At 34.9% G+C, this 21,918-nt stretch overlaps 1 protein-coding gene across 9 annotated transcripts in view; it reads left to right on the top strand.

The window, feature by feature from the left end:
- The window catches only part of LOC112558319 (voltage-dependent T-type calcium channel subunit alpha-1G-like), a 116,282-nt gene that overhangs the window by 84,291 nt on the left and 10,073 nt on the right, over positions 1-21,918 (top strand). For 4 of the 9 annotated variants that reach the window (XM_025228767.1, XM_025228793.1, XM_025228799.1 and 1 more), the window contains 21 exons: positions 188-456; positions 623-876; positions 1,237-1,257; positions 3,253-3,601; positions 4,130-4,218; positions 4,753-4,876; positions 5,235-5,303; positions 5,578-5,762; positions 6,213-6,339; positions 6,575-6,703; positions 7,399-7,488; positions 7,983-8,175; positions 12,348-12,499; positions 13,534-13,643; positions 14,162-14,292; positions 14,981-15,130; positions 15,320-15,441; positions 15,839-15,994; positions 18,211-18,315; positions 20,191-20,319; positions 21,765-21,891. In XM_025228767.1, coding sequence (XP_025084552.1) covers positions 188-456; positions 623-876; positions 1,237-1,257; positions 3,253-3,601; positions 4,130-4,218; positions 4,753-4,876; positions 5,235-5,303; positions 5,578-5,762; positions 6,213-6,339; positions 6,575-6,703; positions 7,399-7,488; positions 7,983-8,175; positions 12,348-12,499; positions 13,534-13,643; positions 14,162-14,292; positions 14,981-15,130; positions 15,320-15,441; positions 15,839-15,994; positions 18,211-18,315; positions 20,191-20,319; positions 21,765-21,891 — 3,081 coding nt within the window. Of the gene's footprint in view, positions 1-187; positions 457-622; positions 877-1,236; positions 1,258-3,252; positions 3,602-4,129; positions 4,219-4,752; positions 4,877-5,234; positions 5,304-5,577; positions 5,763-6,212; positions 6,340-6,574; positions 6,704-7,398; positions 7,489-7,982; positions 8,200-12,347; positions 12,500-13,533; positions 13,644-14,161; positions 14,293-14,980; positions 15,131-15,319; positions 15,442-15,838; positions 15,995-16,996; positions 17,021-18,210; positions 18,316-20,190; positions 20,320-21,764; positions 21,892-21,918 lie in introns of all 9 variants that reach the window. The other 5 variants (XM_025228806.1, XM_025228776.1, XM_025228740.1 and 2 more) reach the window with 4 other exon arrangements.

The following is a 21,918-nucleotide window of genomic DNA, read 5'->3' as shown; positions in this document are numbered from 1 at the left end:
GTCTGTACCAAGACAATTACTGAAAAAGAGCAAACTGTTTCCCATAACACTGAATGAGCTTGGTGAGCATGCAAAATGTCTGCAGCACTATTTCACTATCAAGTATTATTTATCATTCTTGTAGGGATTCATTCCCTAAAACTAGAAAAAAAAATTTTATTTGTGTTGAATCTTGCATTTCTTCCAGAAAAGAAAATGTTGGCTGTGCCTGCTCCAGTCTCAGTCACAGCAATCAAGGAGAATACTGTTCAGCCTTATTCTGAAACTTTGGCATCTGATGGACCAGTCAATCCACCAATCATTACTCATACAGCAGCAACACCTATGGGCACACCCATGGCCACACCCCAAGGATCACCTAATGAGAGTGCTCTCAAGGACAGTAATAAATTGGCAGTTTCTGTGAATCGAACTCTAAACCGCAGCTCCTTGTCGGTTGAAAGTGACAAAACTTCTGTAAGTGTGTGTAGAAAGGGAAAAGAGGATTTTGGTGAAGTTAATAGAAAGGGATGGATAAATGAGCATACGAAAAAAAGATTATGTGAGAAAAGGAAAGAAAGAAAGAGAACTGTGAAATAAATGTTTCCTTTTGAGTTTATTTGAAGTGAATTGTTATTTTCAGACAAACTTGTATCACCGAGGCTCACCACGACCTTCTCCACGTTTGCATCGTTCAAGTAGCCGTGGCAGCCAGCGAAGTATCACATGGCGCCAGAAGAACACACGACGAAATGGAGATAAAACTAGTTTAGTTGTTGACAGCCTGTCTGACAGCGCTGATGATGCGGATGATGACGTTTTGTCATCTAGTCAGAACTCTCAGTCAGGGACATACAGTCCTGGAATCCCACGCTCAGCTGGGGCTGGTAACACAAGGTTTGTCAGATCTTTTTAATTTTTTTATTTTATTTAACATAATATTGAAACTGAACTCCTGTGCTTATCCAAATGGAAGTTGTATTAGTTGCTTCATATTATTTTGTCATTAATTATGGATTGAGATTTGTTTGTGTTAGCAACATATTTGTATTGAATTGTCATATGCTCTCAACAGCATTTTTTGTTATGCATAGCTTGTTATTCATTGCATGACAATGAAATTCAGAAGTCCTTTAAAAAAACGAATTTTGACTGGGCATGTGCATGTACGCCTTCCATTGAATGTGTCCAAAGCATGGCTTGTCAAAAATATTTATTGGATCTTCTTGGGGTTTATTTTTTGGTTTATTTTTCCAGCTGTGTCACATATTTCTTCAGGTATGAATGAATACAATCATCCTGCAAGCTATGCTTTTTCTCCTAAACAGTCTGCTGTTTCTTTTTACAGTGTTCTGACCTTTGCATGTATTTACTAATCTTATTCCATTACTTTCTGCTTTTGGACCAGGTTTTGGTGCTTTGTGATTGACAGCTCTTAAATTTCTATTGATCACATGTCTATCACAGCTCAAAGATTGGAAATAAACAGAAATATTATGCATAATTTTTACAATATAAAGTATCATTAGTACTGGATTGTATGAGTGAAAAGTAAAAAATATGTTTTTAGCTCTTATTCCTTGACGTGACTATAAAGTCTCTCCTTTGCACTGATTTCAATTTGCAACTTGTTACTTGTTCCAAGCAGCTTTTGTGACCCTTTTTTAAAAACTCAAAATTCTTTTCTTAGAAAAGATTTCTGGGACATAAACCTTTGTAAACTTGCATGTTAAAGTTTATCATGTCTTTGTGTAAATGTAAATACTGACTGATAAATGGAACATATTGTAAGCAGTAAGGTTTGCATTAAATATCCATCACCAACTTTCTAGTTTTCACTAGTTTTAGGTTTTTTGGGGGGTTTTATGGGTTTTTTGAGCAAATAAACCATATTATCAGCAAAGACCACAGGAAACAGAGGTACTTCCACATGTGTAATTACTTTTCACATTTCAGAAACTATAAGCTTCTAGAGAAACAGTGTATGTGTTCTTATCTGATGTAAACAGATCATCTGTCTTGAAGACTAGAGAATGGTCCACTGCTGAAACACCCGGCCATATTAAAAAATAAACATATTCTCGATTAGATTCATGCTGTACATGATCTGATTTTGCGAATTGGACTTATACTAGTACAGTACAGCATTCTGTAAGGTGTGATGACTTCTTTTCAATGGATCGAAGGAAAGAGAGAGGAGGGGGGCTGCATTTGTTTTCGACCTGCAATTGTTCATATTTTATTCTTAATTTATCTTGCTGGATTGTGTAGAATATGGTTAAAAGACCTCCTCCCAACTCAACCCAGTTCTCCACGGTTAGTCTATACTTTTATATTTTAACGTCTTTCTCCATGTTTATACTTTCCCATCAACCAGCTTTCCCTGGTTCCCATATTTGTGGCTGCTTCTCTATCTTAACTCATCCTGATATAAAATTATGAGAACAAGCAAAAGTCTCACACTTACCATTTAGTTTACGTTTAGAAGATGTACAACACAAAGCTAATGTAAGAAATACATGAAAATGAAGCATGCCAATAGTTCAAAGATTGTATCTTTATCTCACTATATAGTCTCCCAAATGATGTTGCAATGAATGTGCTTTATATTTGGCTTTCTTTATTGATACATTGCCTTTTTTCTATTTTCTTCTTTAATCTGAGGAATTGTCTACATCTCCTTTTAATTGATCAAGAAATCTTCTAAATGTATTGATCATTTATCAGTGCTGAAAAAAGACCTGTAAAAGACCTTGGCAAATCGGCTTCTGTTTTGTGTGACACAAACTTTATCTCATAATTTCTTTTATTGTTGCTTTTGACACTTGTTGGATTTTTAATTAATGTACTAACATCTATAAAATAACCATTTAAAAATTACTTTTTATGTATGTCACATGATAGCTTAATATATAGCTTATGGCATAGGGGTTTTGTAATCGTGTTATTTATCAAAGCTTCTTTTCCATTACCATTATGCAAAGCATTTATTATTTGTTATTCTTTGTACAAAACCTTCAATATATAGAAGAATTGAGCCTGCATGGATGGTTGATAGAATTTCTATAATAGAATCTCCTTTATTCTTTAAAAATATGTTGTCTATTTTATCAATAAAATCATTTCTGTAGAAATATAGAGAGGATAGATGATGCATTAATTAAATAATGAATGTTACATCTTAAAGCAATCTATATCTTTGTAATTTCTCTATGAACTTCAGTGTATTGTAATGCATATCCTGTATGGTTGATGTTCATTTGTTTTACTCAGCACTGACTGCAATGGGCATCCACCATTGAACAACCAGAGGACTCTCAGTCCCCAAAATTCTATCAAAGGGCAGCGAGTCCTTACACCCAAAAACTCCATTAAAAGCAACTATAGCTGGAGTAGGAACAACTCTGTCAGCTCCAATCGCAGTGTGTGCAATTCCTTTGAGCTTAGCAGACAAAACTCATTCACCAGCCATCGAACTGTGAATTCTCTTGGGAGTGGCACTTCCAAAGATGACCACAAGCCAAAGAATCTTCTGGACATGCCAGAAATAAAGCTGGCACTTGACCGTGGAGAAGATGATGATGCTAAAGAGGAAGATGATCCTGATGCTATTGATGAAACAGTGAGCAACTATTTGGATCACATCAAATTAGTCATTAACAGGATGTATCACTATTGCTAACACAGAGAGCTGTAATTGTAAAAGTGAGAGCCTGCTTGCACAAATGTGTTGGGATAAAGTATTTTAACTCATTAGAAACAAATTTTTTATTTTACATTTTCTCTCTGTTTGTTTTTCTCTGTGTGGGTGAGTGGGTGCTTGTGTGTGGTGCACATGTGAGCATGTACAGCCCTAAGGTGAAAGACAACCAGAGAAATTAAAGAGTATAGCAGCTCTGAGCTGGTATCAAGGAAGCACAAAAATATAATGAACAGAATTTTAACAATGATCCACTTTGACCGAATTAGTCATTATAATGTATGAGGTAAAAATGTGGGGTCACAAAAAATATGAGATGTGCAGATGGAAAAAGTGCAGGTATAATTATGGCATAATCAGAATAATTGTTCTGCATTCCACCCTCACATTGGTTTGTTGTATGTTGCATACTTCACAAATAGTGGTTTTTTTTTATAATACACCTTACAGGACTGGAACTGTTCTTGGTGCCCTGAACCAAAAGGCTGCTTTGCTCGACGTCATGAATATTCATTATATATTCTACACCCTGATCATTGGTAAGAGCATTTTCAAGAGTATAAAATGTGTTATAGTAACTTAATAATTCACTTAAGGAAAGGACTACTTTCAGTAAAATGATTTGTGAAAGCTTGCACGCATTTTTAGTTATGTTTTCTAAAAATATTTCAAGATTATATTTCTTAACTTGCATTATTGGGGATTTTAGCTAAACATCATCTGAAAACGGACCCTAAAGACATTTTCTTCAAAATACCATTATTCCCATATTTTTAACATTTTATTTTATCTGAATGCATATCACAGAGCACTCAAATTCTCAATGGAAAGTTTTTAATCCTTTATGAAATAAACTTCAAAGACTTAAGAAGGCAGCATGATTATTGTTAAAAATGTTACAGTGGCAAACTATTCTTAATGTGTGGCTGCTACATTTTTTTTTGTTTTTTTTATTTTTTGTTTTTTGTTGTTTTTTTTGAGGAATCAGTAAGCTCTTTATAAGAAGTAAATTTGTTTCATGATAATTATCAGCAGTAGAGAATAATATGAAATATTCACTTCTTGTGTTACAGTTTACGCAGATTATGTCATCATCTGATTTCCCGAAGATGGTTTGACAATTCTGTGTTGTTCTTCATTGCTCTGAACTGTATTACACTGGCTATGGAGAGACCGAATATCCCCCCAGACAGCATAGTGAGTTACATTCCTGCACTGCTCTTAGAGACACTGTATGATCATAGCTATAAATCTGGAAAGAGTGTTATAGTTTTATGCCATTAATCCAGCACATATATAGCACCATAGTTGGCTATTTACACACAATTATAAATCCTTGGAGCCCTTTATATCAGTACCACTCTATCTTTACTTTTTGTGTCTTTTTTCATTCATCCTAAAGATCTTTCTCCCTCTTTCCTTTTTAAAGTCACACACACACACACAAACTTAGTGGGGTTTTATCATTTAAGCAGCTATATGAATTTGTTATTTAGCAAAATAGTTTAGACTGCATTATTTTTATTTGTACTAACACTGTTTTCTTCTTTTGTAGGAGCGCGAGTTCCTGACATATGCCAACTATGTCTTTACGGTCATCTTTTCTTTTGAGATGATGATAAAGGTTAGGTCAAATGAGGAAATTACTCTGCCACATCCTGGCAAACAAAATGTTTTTGTGTTCCAGTAATTTTTTAAAATCAAAACTGAGCTTAATAATCTTAAATGTTTACCTAAAACATTGTCTTATAAACAAAATATACAAAATAGAGAGATGAGAGATTATAACCATGTTTGCAAATGAATAAAGGCTTTCTTGGTTGTTACATTCAGATTACTTTGGAACTAAAAGCAGAATTTTACATTATGCTAATACTGTATGATACTTTTATTTGCAGGTGCTATCCAAGGGCTTATTGATAGGAAAACATGCTTACTTGAAAAGTGGCTGGAATGTCATGGATGGTTTCCTGGTCATTATTTCTCTGGTTGATGTTCTTATTTCTATCACAGCTGACAGCAGTCCTCGCATTTTTGGTATTCTGCGAGTTTTCAGACTTTTGAGGACTTTGCGTCCCCTCAGGTATTCATTTTGTTCTCAATATATTTGGAAGAGGTTAAGAGGCAAAGACCACATTGTGTTGTGGAGAACTAAGTAATTGTGAGGAGCTGGAATGACCAATTACACTAGGACAAAACAGGGTGCAGGTGCCGCTTTTTACAGTCTTAGGACACCTGCTCTGTCACTTACCTTATTCACTGCTTGTGCAGCCAGCTAGGGTGGAGGGAAACAAAACATACCCACCATGCTCTATTTTGTAAAATATGCTGTTTCATAAATTCATCATTTAATTTATAGATAAATAAATGAAAGAGTCCCTGCATTCAGCAGAGCCTTATTCACTAATGAAATCAATTACAATTAAATATGTATTTTACATTTCAGATGGCTTTTTTTCAATTAAGTCATGTTCGTAAAGCTGAGAGGAATTATATTTAATGTCAGCAATTTTGGTTTTCTGTGATGTTTCAGAGTAATTAGCAGAGCTCCTGGCCTAAAGTTAGTTGTGCAGACATTGTTGTCCTCATTACGTCCCATCGGCAACATTGTTCTTATATGTTGCACCTTCTTTATCATCTTTGGCATTTTAGGGGTCCAGGTGAGTCATTCATCCAAAGGAATCAATTTTGGGGGGCTTTTTAAAGTGAACATAAATAACTTTTATTAGCTCGCAGTTTTGTGGACAGGAAAGTTCCTTGAAAATATGAGAAGATTTAAAGTGGAAATTTCACAGCAATTTTTAGATATTCTTTCTTTTAATGGTTAGAATTGTGGAAGGCAGTGTATTTCAAAATGTTTATGCTTGTGGCAATGATTGGGCTTTCTTTTACCAGCTCTTCAAGGGCACATTTTACTACTGTAAGGGTCCCAACGTGCAGCATGTCATAAACAAAAGCCAGTGTCAGGCAGACAAACAGAATGTTTGGACCAACCATAAGTACAACTTTGACAACCTTGGAATGGTGAGTAAAATATCTTAACTGCCACCAATTACTACTTTAAACTGAATGTTTGGAACAATCATCAGTACAATATTGACAAGTTTGTAATGGTGAATAAAATATCTCAAATGCTGAGCTTCTACCTTAGGATGGGAAAGAATGGAGTAAGGTAAGGAGAACAGCCGCACAACTAAAGGGGGCTACCCAAAACTGGGTCCGTTGGCGAGGTGTTGTTGTGGCCCTTTGCTCCTCAGAGGAACAACAAGGAATAAACTAAACTAAGGAGAACAATCAGTGCTGTCGACTCCTAGTGGCCATGCTTAATTGCTAATTGCTTTCATCTGGCCCAACAATTAGTACTTTCACATTCCTCCTCCAGTCAAACCATTCTTGCAGCTGGACAGTGGAAATTCGGCCTTTAGGCACCAGTGACGTCTGCTGCAAACTGCACCTTTTACTTGTTACAATGTGTAAATAAATCTACATTATGATAAATTGTTCTAGTGTTTTTGGAGGACATATTATTAGTTCAAAATGACATCAGCCAAGAACCATGCAGCTATTTTCTCAGCCCTGTATGATATATATATATATAGATATATATATTGATATAGGAATTCTCTTTATTAACAAGTGGAGAGTGAATTTAAATTTCTACCACTGCTGCTTGATGTGTGTGCTCAATTACTATTACTATTCTGTTATGGTTTTTCCAGGCCCTGATGGCACTGTTTGTGTTGGCATCCAAAGATGGATGGGTTCAAATCATGTATACTGGTTTGGATGCAGTAGGGATAGACCAACAGGTAATGACAACAAAATGTGGTAGAATAAATAAAAATCATAACAGAATACATCTACACACACAAATACATTTAATTATATGTAGAAATAGTGTCCACTGCACTAGTCTGTAGCTTTATAGATTTGTTTTTTAAATATTCTTAGGATGATAGGATTTGCATGAAGAACAGTCTTGAAAGGCTAGGGAATCTTGAGAATAATATTCTTCACTTGCAAGGACCGAAGGGGTCTAAATGTAGTTTAGATGTATTGTTGTATAAGCAGCATAAAATACTTAGATTTTCGAAAAGAAAGAGCTATTGTATCATCTGAGCTGTGTCATCGGTATCTATATGTCATGTCAGAAACCAAAACAGTTGGAATTTGTCTTTTATATTTTCCTCCTTTTTTTCTTATCTATCCATTAGTTCGATTTCATTCCATCCCTTACCCTTTTGGAATCTTTCAGTATTTAGAGATCAGGAGGTCACTTAAAGCATTGCATCATGTGTTTCAGCCACAGGAGAACTTCAGTGAATGGCGATTACTCTACTTCATCTCTTTTCTACTACTAGTGGGATTTTTTGTGCTGAACATGTTTGTTGGGGTGGTCGTGGAAAATTTCCACAAATGCCGAGAGTCACAAGAAAAAGAGGAGCGTGCTATGCGAGCTGCCAAAAGGCAGGAAAAGCTGGAGAAAAAGCGAAAGAGTGAGGACGCTAACCATGATTCTGGTTCGTATTGTCCACTGAGTCTGGCTTTCACATTAACAAGGCTTAATTTTTTTTTTGGTATGGAATTCAGAGCACTGATCTTTGGGCAGCTTAATGAATTAAAACTTTTGGGCACCTTTTTTGGTAAGATGGTGTTGAGATATTTTTGTGCTTTAAAATTGTGGTTGATTCAAGATTCTTGCCCTAAACACAGAGTAATTTCAAATAACATTATGAAAAGGTGTAACTTGTAAACAAGCTGAAGATTAGACACATCGGAGAGGGCATATGGTGAAAGACCTTTTGTTTTGTTGCTGTTCAAATCATCATACCATTTCTCATCAACATTTTTAGTTGTCCACATTTGTCTGCTTATAATGATCTTCATTATAAATATGATGACAACAGCAGCAACTTGCCAGACAATCTTTACTCTAAGCCTTGTTATGTGATTTTCTGGTTGTAGATTTTAAATGTGTAGAAATGGCTTTGTAGAAGTAACTGTGTTTTACTGTTCTCATCACGCTTATCAAGCAAAAGCTCATCGTAACCTTGAGACTTACAAAATCCTCTTTTTTTTTCTTTTCTTAATCAACCAAGAAGAGAAAACTGGCTCAGGCTCATACTTGGCTAACATGTCCGTCATTTCTATAAGTCTTCTCACTTTCTAATTTATTTAACACAATTCTGTTTTAATTACAGACTGTTATACTCACAGTTTATTAATTCAAATAACAGATTTCAATATGTAGTCACTGAGCAGACATCTCATATTAGCACTTTCTGTTAGCAAAGTCTTATGACAGTAAAGAAGATAAAAGTTAATGTTATCAAACAGAAATATCAGAACTATTTTTTACTAAGAAAAACAAATAATATTTCTGGTTTCCTTTTCTACCTTTAGTAATTAGTATATTTAAGCAGTTCTGAGTTTCATTATCTATCTATTTCTAGAAACCAGTCCAAACTGGCATTTGTGATAGGTCTTCCTTCCTTATCAGCTTATTCTCCACTAAATTTTGTTGCTGGCTTTTTATTTATCCCTTCTTTTATGGTCCTCTGGTTTCTGTTTGATGCTGTTTAAGCGTTAACATTTATGGAAGGTTTTACTTTATGTTGAATGTATGTAAATACGTCAGTTACAACTTATTTTTATTTATGTCCATTTCATTTATTGTTCAACATTCATTTATCAGTAGGTCAATCTATCTTTCTCTTTTGCTATGTACACCAATCTTGTGTCAGTAGTTTTAAAAAATCCTTCTGTAAATTTATAAAAAAAAAAAGGTAAAAGTTTTTCAGTCCCTGGTCATACAGTGTTACTTGCATGGACTCTAGCAAATCATCATAGAACATTTAATAACTCTAATCCTACCATTAGACCAACATGCTAAGATTAATCATGGCCATTGATACTAACCATTTTATCAGTGTGTGGATATCAAGAACCACACTCTGTGTGTTTCATTACATTGAGTCAGCATATTGCAGTATTAACAGTTAGAATCTCTGGAGTTTTGGTCTTTATATTCTGGTTGTTGTGAGCACTAAACACTGCTTCCTTCACCATAAAACTTAAGTGTTTCTTGTAGTTTGTAACTCTTTGTTGTGTTTAATCACTAGCTTGTGTACAGGCTTGCTACTCACATGAAACTTCTACACATACTTCTTTATTTTCAGTTGGGCAGATAAAAAAACTGTTTTAAGTTTTGGGCTCTGCCAGCATGTTTTTTGTGTTCTTCATAATCAATGTTTGGCTTTAATTTGCTTCCAACTATTCTGGCCAGACTCAGTATCAGTGTTGTCCTGTCTGTTAAATTTCTTCTAAAAAAAATTCTGCAGGGGTCTCACCATCTGCATTTGACCCCCAACTGGAACTTTGGAGGTCTACAGTGCTACAAACTGTGGCATAAAGACAGCTAGAGGTTTTCTGCTACCTTCTTCTTTTGGATTTTGTTCAGTTCAGATTATTTAGTTTCAAATATATTCTATGTAATCTGCCTTTACATATTGTTTACTTCTTAAATGGTTTTTCATAATGAATGTGGCTTTAAAATATTTCAGCTTTGTTCATTTATCAGAGTGTCATATTTGTTGATACATGTATAAAAAAGAATTCTTTTTTTGTAAAATCCATAATACTTTTAAATAATTTCAGAATTCTTGAAAGTATCATGAAGTCCTTGCCATAATTATCTGTTACCATGATAAAATGTATCTAAACATGCAAAAATATATATATATAATGCATAGTGTACAATATTTGTGGTGGATTGAAGATATTGGAAAACATTCTGTCCCACTTTATTTACTTTTGCACACAAATATCAGAATAGTTTGAATATCAGAATAGTGAAATTGATATGTACTTGTATTAAAGTATTTTTATTGAGTGGTTGTGCACCATAAAACTCTACAGCTGTGATGCTATTTCATATTATGTACCATCTTTCAAGCTTTAATTGGTTTATCTTCAGGCTTTCTGTGAACTGTATCTTTGATCAGAATGTGTAGGATTTTGAGACAGGTGCTTCCAAGTGTTGCAGTCTGCTTCTGTTGATTACACTAACATTTTCTTATGCTTTTTAGAAATGTAAAACATTCAGTGGCTTTTGAGGTTGGCAACATGATGCTTAGAGCAAAATGTAAAGAAACACACTTGTGAGTGGTGAGAGGTTTATGAGTGCTCATTAGCAATGTTAGGTCATCAGTCACTCATTAGCACTATGTCAGGTTGTCAGTCATAATATGTCAGGTCATCAGTCATTAGCAATATATCAGGTTGTCAGTCACTCATGCCCATTGATGTCATTCATGATTCTCATCACAAGCATGACTGGCTTGAAAAGCCTTTTACCTTGTTTTCTGCTATTTATCTTTGAAAGCTTTATTCATAAGCAGATTTAGTTCTTTCCAACTTCTGAAAGTTTTCTTTAAGATTGCTTGTTCTTTCTTTTTGCATACTGCATTGCCCCCACTATCATCCTCCACTGTGTCTGCATTTCTGAGGAAGCTTTATATCTTTTAAGACAAACGTCAGTCTTTAAATTTTCCCTTCCCTGCTGATTAACCGCCTGAGAGGAATGGCCACCATGTCATAAATGATCACCATCTTATGTTTGGAGCCATCTACATCGATCACCAGTTTGCAAGACCATACCCATATCTTTACCTCATTTTGCCGTGGGTCATTGTTCAATGCAACATAATGATTTTAGCATACCTTGCTCTGTTAGGAGATTGAGGACAGTTCTGCATAGACAAAGAAAGGTGTAAGCAGGTCATCATTAGTCTCACACCATTGCTAAAGGACAGATCTTTTCATTCTGCATTCGTTTGTCTTCCTCACCCAACCTGTCAAAAATGTTACAAAGCTGTTCTAGTCCCAAAACTACAGTAATCCAGACTTCTTCATCCTAGCACAATTCAAACAATGCTCTTTGGTTGTAAATACCAGGAAAAACTGTCACTGTTATTTGATAGTGTTGCTTAGTTTTGATAAATGTTCAGGTTACTATAAGCTTATTTCTTTCCTTCTCTTTCCTTTATTCCTGAAGCAGATTAATTTTTTTTAAATGGCTATGGATTTATTGATTTGAATTTGCATCAAGAACTTTTTCTTCATCTGAAAGTTAAGAAAGTTTAAATTGAAACTTAAATTATGAACTATTAGGATTACAAGCTATCATATAGGATTTCAGGATAATATAAAAGGCCCTTTTATTAATTGTACATCACATTGCATTGAAATGGAAGCAGCCAGAAAAGCAAATATATTATTTGTAATTTTTATTATTGTTTTTTGTTGGGTTTTTTTTTTTTTCATTGTTCATAAAAGTTAAGGAGAATTTTTCTCTGTTAGCACATAAGCAAAAGTTTGAATTTGGAGTTTGGTGCTGTTTGAGTCTTTCATACCTTCTTCTTATATTTCCTCTGCATTTTGTTGGAAGTTTATTTTTTTAATAAGATTAAACATTTAGATCGGCTTAACCAACAGGAGGGTCCTCTTAAATGTGCCGATTTTGGAGAACAGTATCTTTCAGCATTTACAGTTGCATGACATAGGGGTTTTGTCAAACAAGGATCACTTTAATTTTAAAAAATACCATGGCTTTTTAAACAAAAATGCTCAGTTGCTTGTAAATAATTTTTGTAACATGTTTCTGCAGAGCTGAGAGTGCCTCCCTACTGGTCAGTGTACTCAAGGCCACGCCTCCTTATCCACACAATAATCAGCAGCAAATACTTTGACTTAGCTATTGCTGGTGTGATTGGTCTCAATGTCATCACCATGGCAATGGAGTACTACATGATGCCACCTGTGAGTAGAATGGAAAAAGGGAAAAACATAGAAGTGAATAGTTTTAAAAAGTATGAATTTTCCCATCTTATATTTTGAGCAAAATTGTAGTGTTTTATTTAGGCTGCTTAAAATTATGGTAATCATATATTTTTAATTCTTGAAAAATTCACTTTTCTGGTTTAATAAATTTCAGCACCTATAATTAGATGTCAATATCCCCAAAACCTTTAAAATCACGCATTTAAATATAGGCAGGAATCCTTTGGGATGTTTGCATCTTCTACTAGGTAGCAATAACTCTATCTGTAGCATCAGGAACAACTTAATTTTCATTCCCTGTAATTTTTTAGCATCTAGCAAAGCAGTATATTCCTTGGCATGTCTTTTTAAAATATTCCTGTGCAGAAACATAAGACTAGTATCAAGTATAGTGCTTGTCAAAGACACTATACAGGCATTATCTGCGCTGGCAAAGTGAATAGCTTTTCTTGAATCCCTCTAAACTTTCATTCAATAGTTATTCATAAACTGTAATTCAAAAAATATACATGATGCCAAATTATAATGACTTTAATAATATTTAAAGCTTCTGTACCAATGCAATATTTTTCTGATTTTCTTGGGCGATTTTCGTCAGTTGTATCCAAGAGTTCACTTGGTGAAAAAGAAAAGACAGTAGCTGAATCAGAGCATTCTGGTTTGTTGTATTTGTGTTATTGTAATTATCCTAATTTGGGGTAAGAGGAAAATAGGGGAGAAAAACTAGAAGGGAAATAGATTAAACATTTGAAAAGAAATGAGAAGGTGACAGTTTTCAGATAGAGAGTTTTCCACCACATTCATTTTCTCAATGCGTCTTCTCATAACTGTTACAAAAGTAATGCTGCTTAGCTTCATTGACCTATTTGATAGATATGGAGGTGTTAATGTCATTTATGAAGAGTGGCTATGAAGGATTCAGGTATGCAGGAACAAGGTAGTACTACTATTAGATTGCCTCAGTACTAATTAAAGAAACAAATATTATACCAGTCATTTTTTATGATCTACAGGAACTAGAGTTTGCCCTGATGATCTTCAACTACTTCTTCACCAGTGTCTTCATACTTGAGGCTGCTATGAAGATTGTTGCTCTTGGTTTTTTTCGCTATATCAAAGACAGGTATGAAAATATTCAAGATAACAGAATATCATCACTGGCTTTTGATTGTAAAAACATTTGAAGTGAAAAATATGGCTCATTTCCAGATTAACTAGAGTAGAAAGAAGAAGTTTTGTTTCAGTAAAAGGAAAACTAAACCTCAACACTCAAGGAAAAAGTAATGCTCACTGGGACTTTTGACATGAATCCACATGTCTTCTTCAGCAACTAAAAGCTGTGACCGATGTTTTCGGTGAACACCACCCTGAGATGAACTCAATAAGACCCAATGTGACTCAATAAGACTGTTGGAAATATATCTTCTTAAATTTTCATGAGTGCTATTTATGTAGTCTGTTTTTCTTTTTAATAAATCATTATACTAGTAAATGATTTTCTTCTTGTATGTTTCCATGAGGTACATATGGCATTGAACTCATTTGAAACTTGTTTATGCTGTTGCATTTGTTATGCCAAAAACTTAAGTGCAATTTGGTTTAGATTATCATTTGATTTAGAATAAATATTTTCATTTACAGATGGAATCAGCTTGATATCATGATTGTGATTTTGTCAATTATTGGCATCATCTTGGAGGAGATGCGTACAAATGTCATTCCAATCAACCCTACAATCATCAGAGTTATGCGGGTCGTCCGCATTGCCAGAGGTACATCATTTATGCTGTTTATCTATCACTGTGAATCGGATAACGAAAAATATTCAGAAACATATCATTAGCAACTTTATTAACCATATTATTTGACCCCTAATTGTTTATTTTCAGTGCACACATGATGGCTCACCTTGAGGAAGTTTTATTTGTTTTTTTTTTCCCTTTTAATCAGCGCTTTCTTCAACTGTACTGTCATTAATAGCTTATTAATCTAGAAAGTTAGCACCAAAAAGGTCAGAGGTTTCCTTTGCTGGCATCTGCAGCCAGTGTTCATCCAATCTCAGATGTTGGACAATATAGGTGGTCTAAGACCTAAGACACCTTTCTATTTGCTCCTGACCTTCCTTATCAACTTCCAGCCTGTGCGAGGGCTTAAATGAGATTAAATCCACCTGCTTATTCTGGCTGTAATGGACCTGGGCTGAGATTTATTTAGGGATTTTTTTCTAAGACAGTGTACTTTATGTTGCTTACTCAAAAAGTGAGCCAGAGACAATGCACTCAAACTGCATGTTTTCTGCAAATATTGTGATATCCTTTAAGCCTTGCTATGGATCTCCTATGAGGGATTTTGGATTGTGCATGAAATTAATGGCAAACCAGTGCAATATAGAATTAAATAAAAGAGTGTAAATACTGAGAAATATGCATCACAACATAGATAAATGTTATCTTTGTGCAGTTCTCAAGCTTTTGAAGATGGCAAAAGGTATCCGTGCTCTGCTGGATACAGTTATCCAGGCTCTTCCTCAAGTGGGCAATCTGGGCCTGCTATTCTTCCTTCTCTTCTTTATTTTTGCTGCCCTTGGTGTTGAGCTGTTTGGACGCCTGGGTAAGCATCATAGAAATACTGTGAAGAGAGAAAAAAATGTTAACCAATTTTATCACTTCAGTGGAACTTCCCAATGGGGAAAAAACATTAATAAATTGCTATAACTTTCTGGTTTTTGTAAATTTTGTAGGGTGTTAGTGTTTGCTGTTGTACTAATTCAGTGTTTTCAAGAGCTGAGTAACATTGCAGACTGCTCAGCTTTACATCCGTGCGTCGGTCTTAGCCAACACGCCCACTTCAAGAACTTTGGAATGGCATTCTTGACGCTGTTCAGAGTTGCCACTGGTGACAACTGGAATGGGATCATGAAGGTATGGGGTAAAGACTGAAGGAAAAAAAGATGGCTTAAAAGTTAAGAGACATTAATTTTTTTTTCCAACTCTGGTTGAAAAGGGCATATTATGATGAAACGTTTTAGGGCTGTTCTACAGGTTTGGAAAAAAAATCATCTCACATTCATATTATTATTAAAATCAAATTGAATAAAAGGAAATATCATCAAAATTCATCATCATATGATCTTTTTTGATCACAAAGCCATCATTGAGCATCCTTGTCATATATTTTATCTGCTACTTTCTAACTTTCAGGATTTTGGTAATAATAATAATAATAATTGAATTTGTAGACCACATTTCCCTAGGTGGAGGAATAAAAAATATGTCTGCATGTAAGCATTGACTTCAATTTGATGATGCTTAATTGCAGGACACACTGAGAGAAGACTGTGATCGCTCAGATAATTGCCTGAACAACTGTTGCGTCAGCCCACTCATCGCACCAGTCTACTTTGTTGTCTTTGTCCTCATGGCTCAGTTTGTCCTCGTCAATGTAGTTGTGGCTGTTCTCATGAAGCACTTAGAGGTGAGTATTTACTATATCAAGAACAAGGAGGTGTTTGTGTGTGTGTATGCGTACGCTTGTGTGTGTATGTCAGATCTATGTCCACTTGTCAAATAACAGGCCTCAAACAGCCCTAGCATCAAGGCCAACTTTATTGACAATGATCACAGTCCTGATGTCATAAGCTTTCCTTTCATTTAATCATTGTTTTTACGTGTATTTGTGTTAATTATATCAGACCTGCTTAAAAGTCCTTTACACTTTTTCCATGCTGTTATATAACAACCATTTATTCTCTTCATTTAAAACATTCTTATGATTCAAGTCCCTTGTCCTCTAAATATTGTGATTACTACTCAGAAACATCTTCACTTTGTTTTCTCTTATGTTTGATCTTCCTATATATCATTTATGTGACTTTTTATCTGAAGCATCTCTTAGCATGAATTCAGTGGAGTGAACAGTCCCCTTTCAGTTGTATTAATATGCATTTCTGCCTGTGTATATTGTCCATGTAGCCATTTTTGTTCAGCTACTACCAATATTATATTTCTTCAATATTTCCAGTTGAAAAATTTCATATCTTTTATGGGGGGTCCATCAAAGGCAAGCATGCTGTGATAGATACGTATTCTGCAAATGCTAATTGAAATGTTTGCTGTCCAGCTCTAGATATCTTTCAAAGGGTAATAGAAGATTACAAAAGATATTACAAAAGAGTGAATCTTATGATTAGCTGAAGGGTTCTTAATGTGTATGATTGCTAACCAGAGAAACAATTACACTTCCAGAAGGCACACTGTCTTTGCTGAGAAAAACACAACAAAAATGACTTTGTATGTGTTTCTTAGATTTCAGTCAATATAGTCAGTACATTTTGTGCATTCAGAAACCATATTTGAACAAAGCGTTTAAAAAAAATCAATAGTTCAAGAGGCCAATAAGAGAAATTACATAAATATTATCATATAATATGCTTTTACAGAAATTAAAATATTGTGATCAGTGAATATGATTTTCCAGCCTTCAGTGTTTACATGTGACTGGGTAAGACCAATTAAATCCCGTGTTGCCACCATTTAAGTGGTGATCAATTTTATTGTTATTTCATCAACCTTTTTTACTCTTTAGAAGATGATATGAATGGTATAAACAGTTTCTTTGTTGTATTTGTTGACAAATTTTTTAAGATTTTCACTTCAGAATTTACTTGAAATTTTCAAATAATTTCTGTCCATTTTTGGCTGCTCTTTTGCCTTTGGAATTGCTGATTGTTTTTGTTTGCAGTATACTTTGCTTGATTACTCACATTCAGAGCTTGCAGAATTCTTTTATCTGAACAAAATAACAAACTCCATTTGAAAGTAATTAGTACTAAGGGCATCTGTGTGAAACTGCTAACAGATTCTGACACTAATAAAAATGATAATCATGTCGTGGTGATTTCCTGCATGTGCAAGTTGTCCCAGTTCTGCCCTCAAACAAACTACCACACTATGCAAGTATAAATAATAATTTCTGACAATAGTTCAGTCTCATCAAGGACGTGTTCTTGGCACAATTCTTCTGCAGTATGGTTCAGTTTCATCACTAACATTAATAAGCATTATAGAAAGGGGTCATTAGCCATCAAAGCAAGGGATAAAAAAAATAGCTTATGTTTTTATATCCATTTTTATGTAGTAAAGTATAAAATTGTATAGCTTTAATATTGCAGAGTGTGGTCATTATGTATATACAGCATATAGCAAACATGAACTGTATATTTTTATCATGCCTACACTTTTAGTTAATCAAGAAATTGACAAGCAGACAAGAAATTTGTACTTTGAATCTTAATATTTTTATTAATATTTCCAGGTTGTCCACAAAGTGAAAATTTTATAATCTTCTTTTTGTGTGTTTGATATTAGCTTTTTACATATATGCACAATTGCACATACATGTTGTGCAGGATTGTATACAGGGTTACTCATCAATTCCTTTCTTGAATTTAAGAACAAATTAGTTATACTAGTTTCACTTACAAATTAAAACAAATGTAAAACAGCATTATTTACATCCATTGAATGGCTAAGGCCTTGTTGTAAAATCTGGTTATGGTTATGCTGAAGGGCAATGCTGGGCATTTATCCCATTACATGTATGGCATTTGTGTTGATCCATGAACTGTGCACATTGTTGGCCTTGTCACACTGGTTTGTGCATGTTTTCTCTGTCCTGCATGTGACTAACAGGAGACATACAAGTATAAAGAGCTGGACGACGAGGTGGAGGAAGAACTCAGGAAAGAGATGGCTACATTAGCGCTTGATAAACAGCAAGAGAATATTGAGCTGAAGGTATGCACACTGAAAGTGACAATGCCACGAAAATATTGCCCCTTTACTTTCACGAGTCTTTCAGTAGTTTATATCACACCAAAAAGAGATTCACAAAGATCCTGGAGAGAATTGCACCTAGTATGGTACCATTTATAATCTCCCTGCATTTTCCTCATCCTGAAAAGAAATAATAGTTCTGTACAATTTATAGTCTCCTTATAATTTTATTATTTACCTACTCAATTTCAGCATGCTCTTTTTGTTCTATGATTTTAATTTAAATAATAATGTTTATAATAACCATAGCTAATGATTAAATTTTAAAGAATTTTGGAACTTTGAGTTGTGTGATTTCTATCCAACACCGTCACTATTTGCAGGGATATCCTGTTAAACAAACGGGTTTAACTTACAGCATGTAGCATCTTTCAAAAACTTCTCTCCCTCTATAACATTGCTGACACCTTCTGAGGGTGCACATCATCACATATCAGATATAACGAAGAAGTATAGAGAGAAATTTGTAAAAGCTGTAAGAATCCTTTATCAGCCACAAGCAGTTTTTATAATTTGTGAGTGAATTAATACAAGAAAAAGAAAAAAACGTCACAAAAGAAAGACAGTAGAGAACTAGGCTATGTGTTTAGTTTGTTAGCTGCACATATGAAAGCTCAGAATATGTTTTTAATTACTGAAGCAACAACTAGTGCATACCAGGTTAAAATTGCTTCCACCCACCCTTTCCTCCTAGGTGACTTGCATTCTTGATATTTTTATTATGCAAGCACATCTATAGCTTTACATTATAAATGTAGATGCTAGAAGTGTATGAATACTTGTTAATGGAATTGACCTATGCATGTGTATTAGCCCTTTAATGGCTTCCTCAAACATAGTTGAAAACACCCACATTTTCCCAGTGGCTCAACAAGAAACCCTGAACTGTAAGAAGTTACAGTGGTTAAACAAAATACAGAGTTGATCCAATTATACTGAACATTACCCAAGTCAGCTCTGTTTGCAATTAAATGTAGTGCTAGAAAATTCTGCATGAAGATGGATGTGTAGCTTACTGCTTGATGTCTTGCGGCTTGTAATAAAACATTAGATTCTAACAATATTCTTTCAAACCATGATAAAGTTACTGTAACAACAGCTGCATTTATGAAAGTTTGTATTTTATACAGATGAAGCAGTAAATTCATACTTTAAGATGTTTTTGAACTATTTCTATGTTGTCATTTTTTGGGGAAAGGCAAGCAGATCCTGCAAAATGACTCATGAAATTTTTTAAAGAAGAATATGTGTCCTTAATTTTTAAACTTCCAATACACTCCATAGAAAAGAGATCTTTTGATATAGTTAAATATAAAACGAGATTTATATTTGCCTGAAAATGGAACATTCACATCATGTAAAGAACATCAATGTGTCCTTTGATATCTGAAGCATTTTTTTTAATTGTCGGAGAAGTGAAAACCTACCTGACAGAGCAATTTTTTTAATAACACTTCAGTTTTAAATTACTTTTATAATACTTTTTATATTTTTCCTTTTTTGTTTTAAGTTTTTTTAACTTTATCAGCTATTATGCTTTCCAATAGTTACTTAAAATTCTTTTGTTTCTTGAATATTGTATTTGTCTGCATTTGTTTGTATTGGTATTATCCCAAACTTTGCTTGTTAACCTATGTTCATCTTGTTAACCGCATGATAAGTCAGCTTATGTCATATAATGTGTTGTCAGTTCTCTTTTAAATTAAGAATTTTCATCACAAGATTCTTTTGTAACAGAGGATTTATCAGACTATTAAAAATGAACCTAAAATAGGGAAAAAAGTAAAATGAAGCAATAAGCATTCAGTGGGTCAAGGTTAGCCATCTCTCCCACAGGAGGCACACCGTGTGATGGACGATGATGGCACAAGTGCTCCAGGAGAGGAGAACTATAGTATTGATAAGCTTGAGGAGGATGCCACTGTTGACAGCATTCCTAAAGTTGTAGCTGATGACCTTGATGAGGTATGTGCAAATAATTCCTTGATACCAAGCTGAAAAAAAAACTACTGAGAAAAATGTTTTCTACAAAAATTTCTGCAGCTTGTTCTGTTTGGATTTGCCTTAGATTGTAAAACATGTTCAACATAGTTTGTGCATGAAGGAAAAATAATCAAAAACCTTTGTTTTTTACCTTAATTTACAGAATATGGATCTGCAAGAAAAGCATTTTTAAATATCTTTGTTATTCAGTACTGTTTACTGTTATACTGTATACACCAATATGTCACGACCACGTCACACACTGACGTCACCGCCTCACACACGGTGTTCACGCGCATTCGAACAACACAAAACACAACGATCTTCTGCCGTGATTACTTCTGCCTCATTCCCAGTGGGTCCCTCAGAAGCTTGACTAGGCAAGCAACTTAGTTCATATATTCCCGGTCCCTACAGCAAGACCTTTTCTCACTCAGTCCGCCGCCCTCTTTTTTTTTCTGTTGTCTGCTCCCTTCCTTTTTCTTTTTTCCCAAAACGTAAAATAAAATCCAAAATTGCGTCAGATTTTGACGCAGCAACCCCCTCCTCCCCTCGCTCACTCAGGGGTATGATGATGATGATGATGATGATGATGTCTATTTATAATGCGCAGGTATCCATTCAGACGAATGCTCATTGTGCAGCAAAAAAACAAAAACAAAAAAGAAGAAAAAGATAAAGTGAACAAATATATAAAACATCAGAAAAGTAAAAATAAAGACAGAAGTGTTGCTTGGTAGTTTAAGACTGGTTTGAAAGAAACAGATGGGTTTTCAGTTTTTTTCGAAACGTGGTTGGTGAGGTGATGGTGGAGAGTGATGATGGCAGAGCATTCCACAGCTTAGGTGCCGCGTTTTTGAAGGCCCTGGCTCCAGTGCGCTTCTTGTTGGTGTCTTCCACTGCAGGGAGACAGAAGCATGACTGGGAGCCTGAGCGCAGGCTACGCGACGGCTGATAAGTAGGAACTATCAAATAGTCAGGAGCAGTTTTAAACATGCAGGACTGTGCAATGGAAAGTACTTTGTGGTCAATACGCTTGTTCATTGGGAGCCAGTGAAGGCTCTGTAGGATAGGGGTGATGTGCTCAGTGGACGACTTTGCACGGGTGACAATCCTGGCGGCTGTGTTTTGAACTCTTTGGAGTCGATCCAACTGAGTAGCAGGTATACCCCACAATAAGGGTAAGGGCGATAATGCCTGCCCAACAACAGAGGCAACAATCCCCTGTTCCTAACATTCCTAAACTACAGCAAGGCTAATCATTTGATTTGTCATTGTAAAATGATCCTGGGTCTTGCTTAACAATTATTTCTATCATCACTAGACAGATAATAATACCACTGACTAACTGCTGAAAGAGATAGTTGTGGATAACTTTTGTTCGTGCTATATGATAATGTGTCTCCAATATTTTTTTATGTGAGTAGATGAGCCAGGGCACAGGTGATGATGATACAGATTGCCTGGCTGGCTCCATTTCAAACCAGCCTCCAAGCTTCACATTCAGTGTGCGCCCACCTAGTGAGGAGCAGTCTCACCACTCTGAAGACAACAGTAAGTTTACAAGTTTTCTCAATCATA

The sequence above is a fragment of the Pomacea canaliculata genome, linkage group LG1 (assembly GCF_003073045.1).
Source record: "Pomacea canaliculata isolate SZHN2017 linkage group LG1, ASM307304v1, whole genome shotgun sequence".
In the NCBI taxonomy this organism is placed as follows: domain Eukaryota; kingdom Metazoa; phylum Mollusca; class Gastropoda; order Architaenioglossa; family Ampullariidae; genus Pomacea; species Pomacea canaliculata.
Note: the sequence above shows the minus strand (reverse complement) of the source record. Positions and strands in the feature narration are given on the sequence as shown.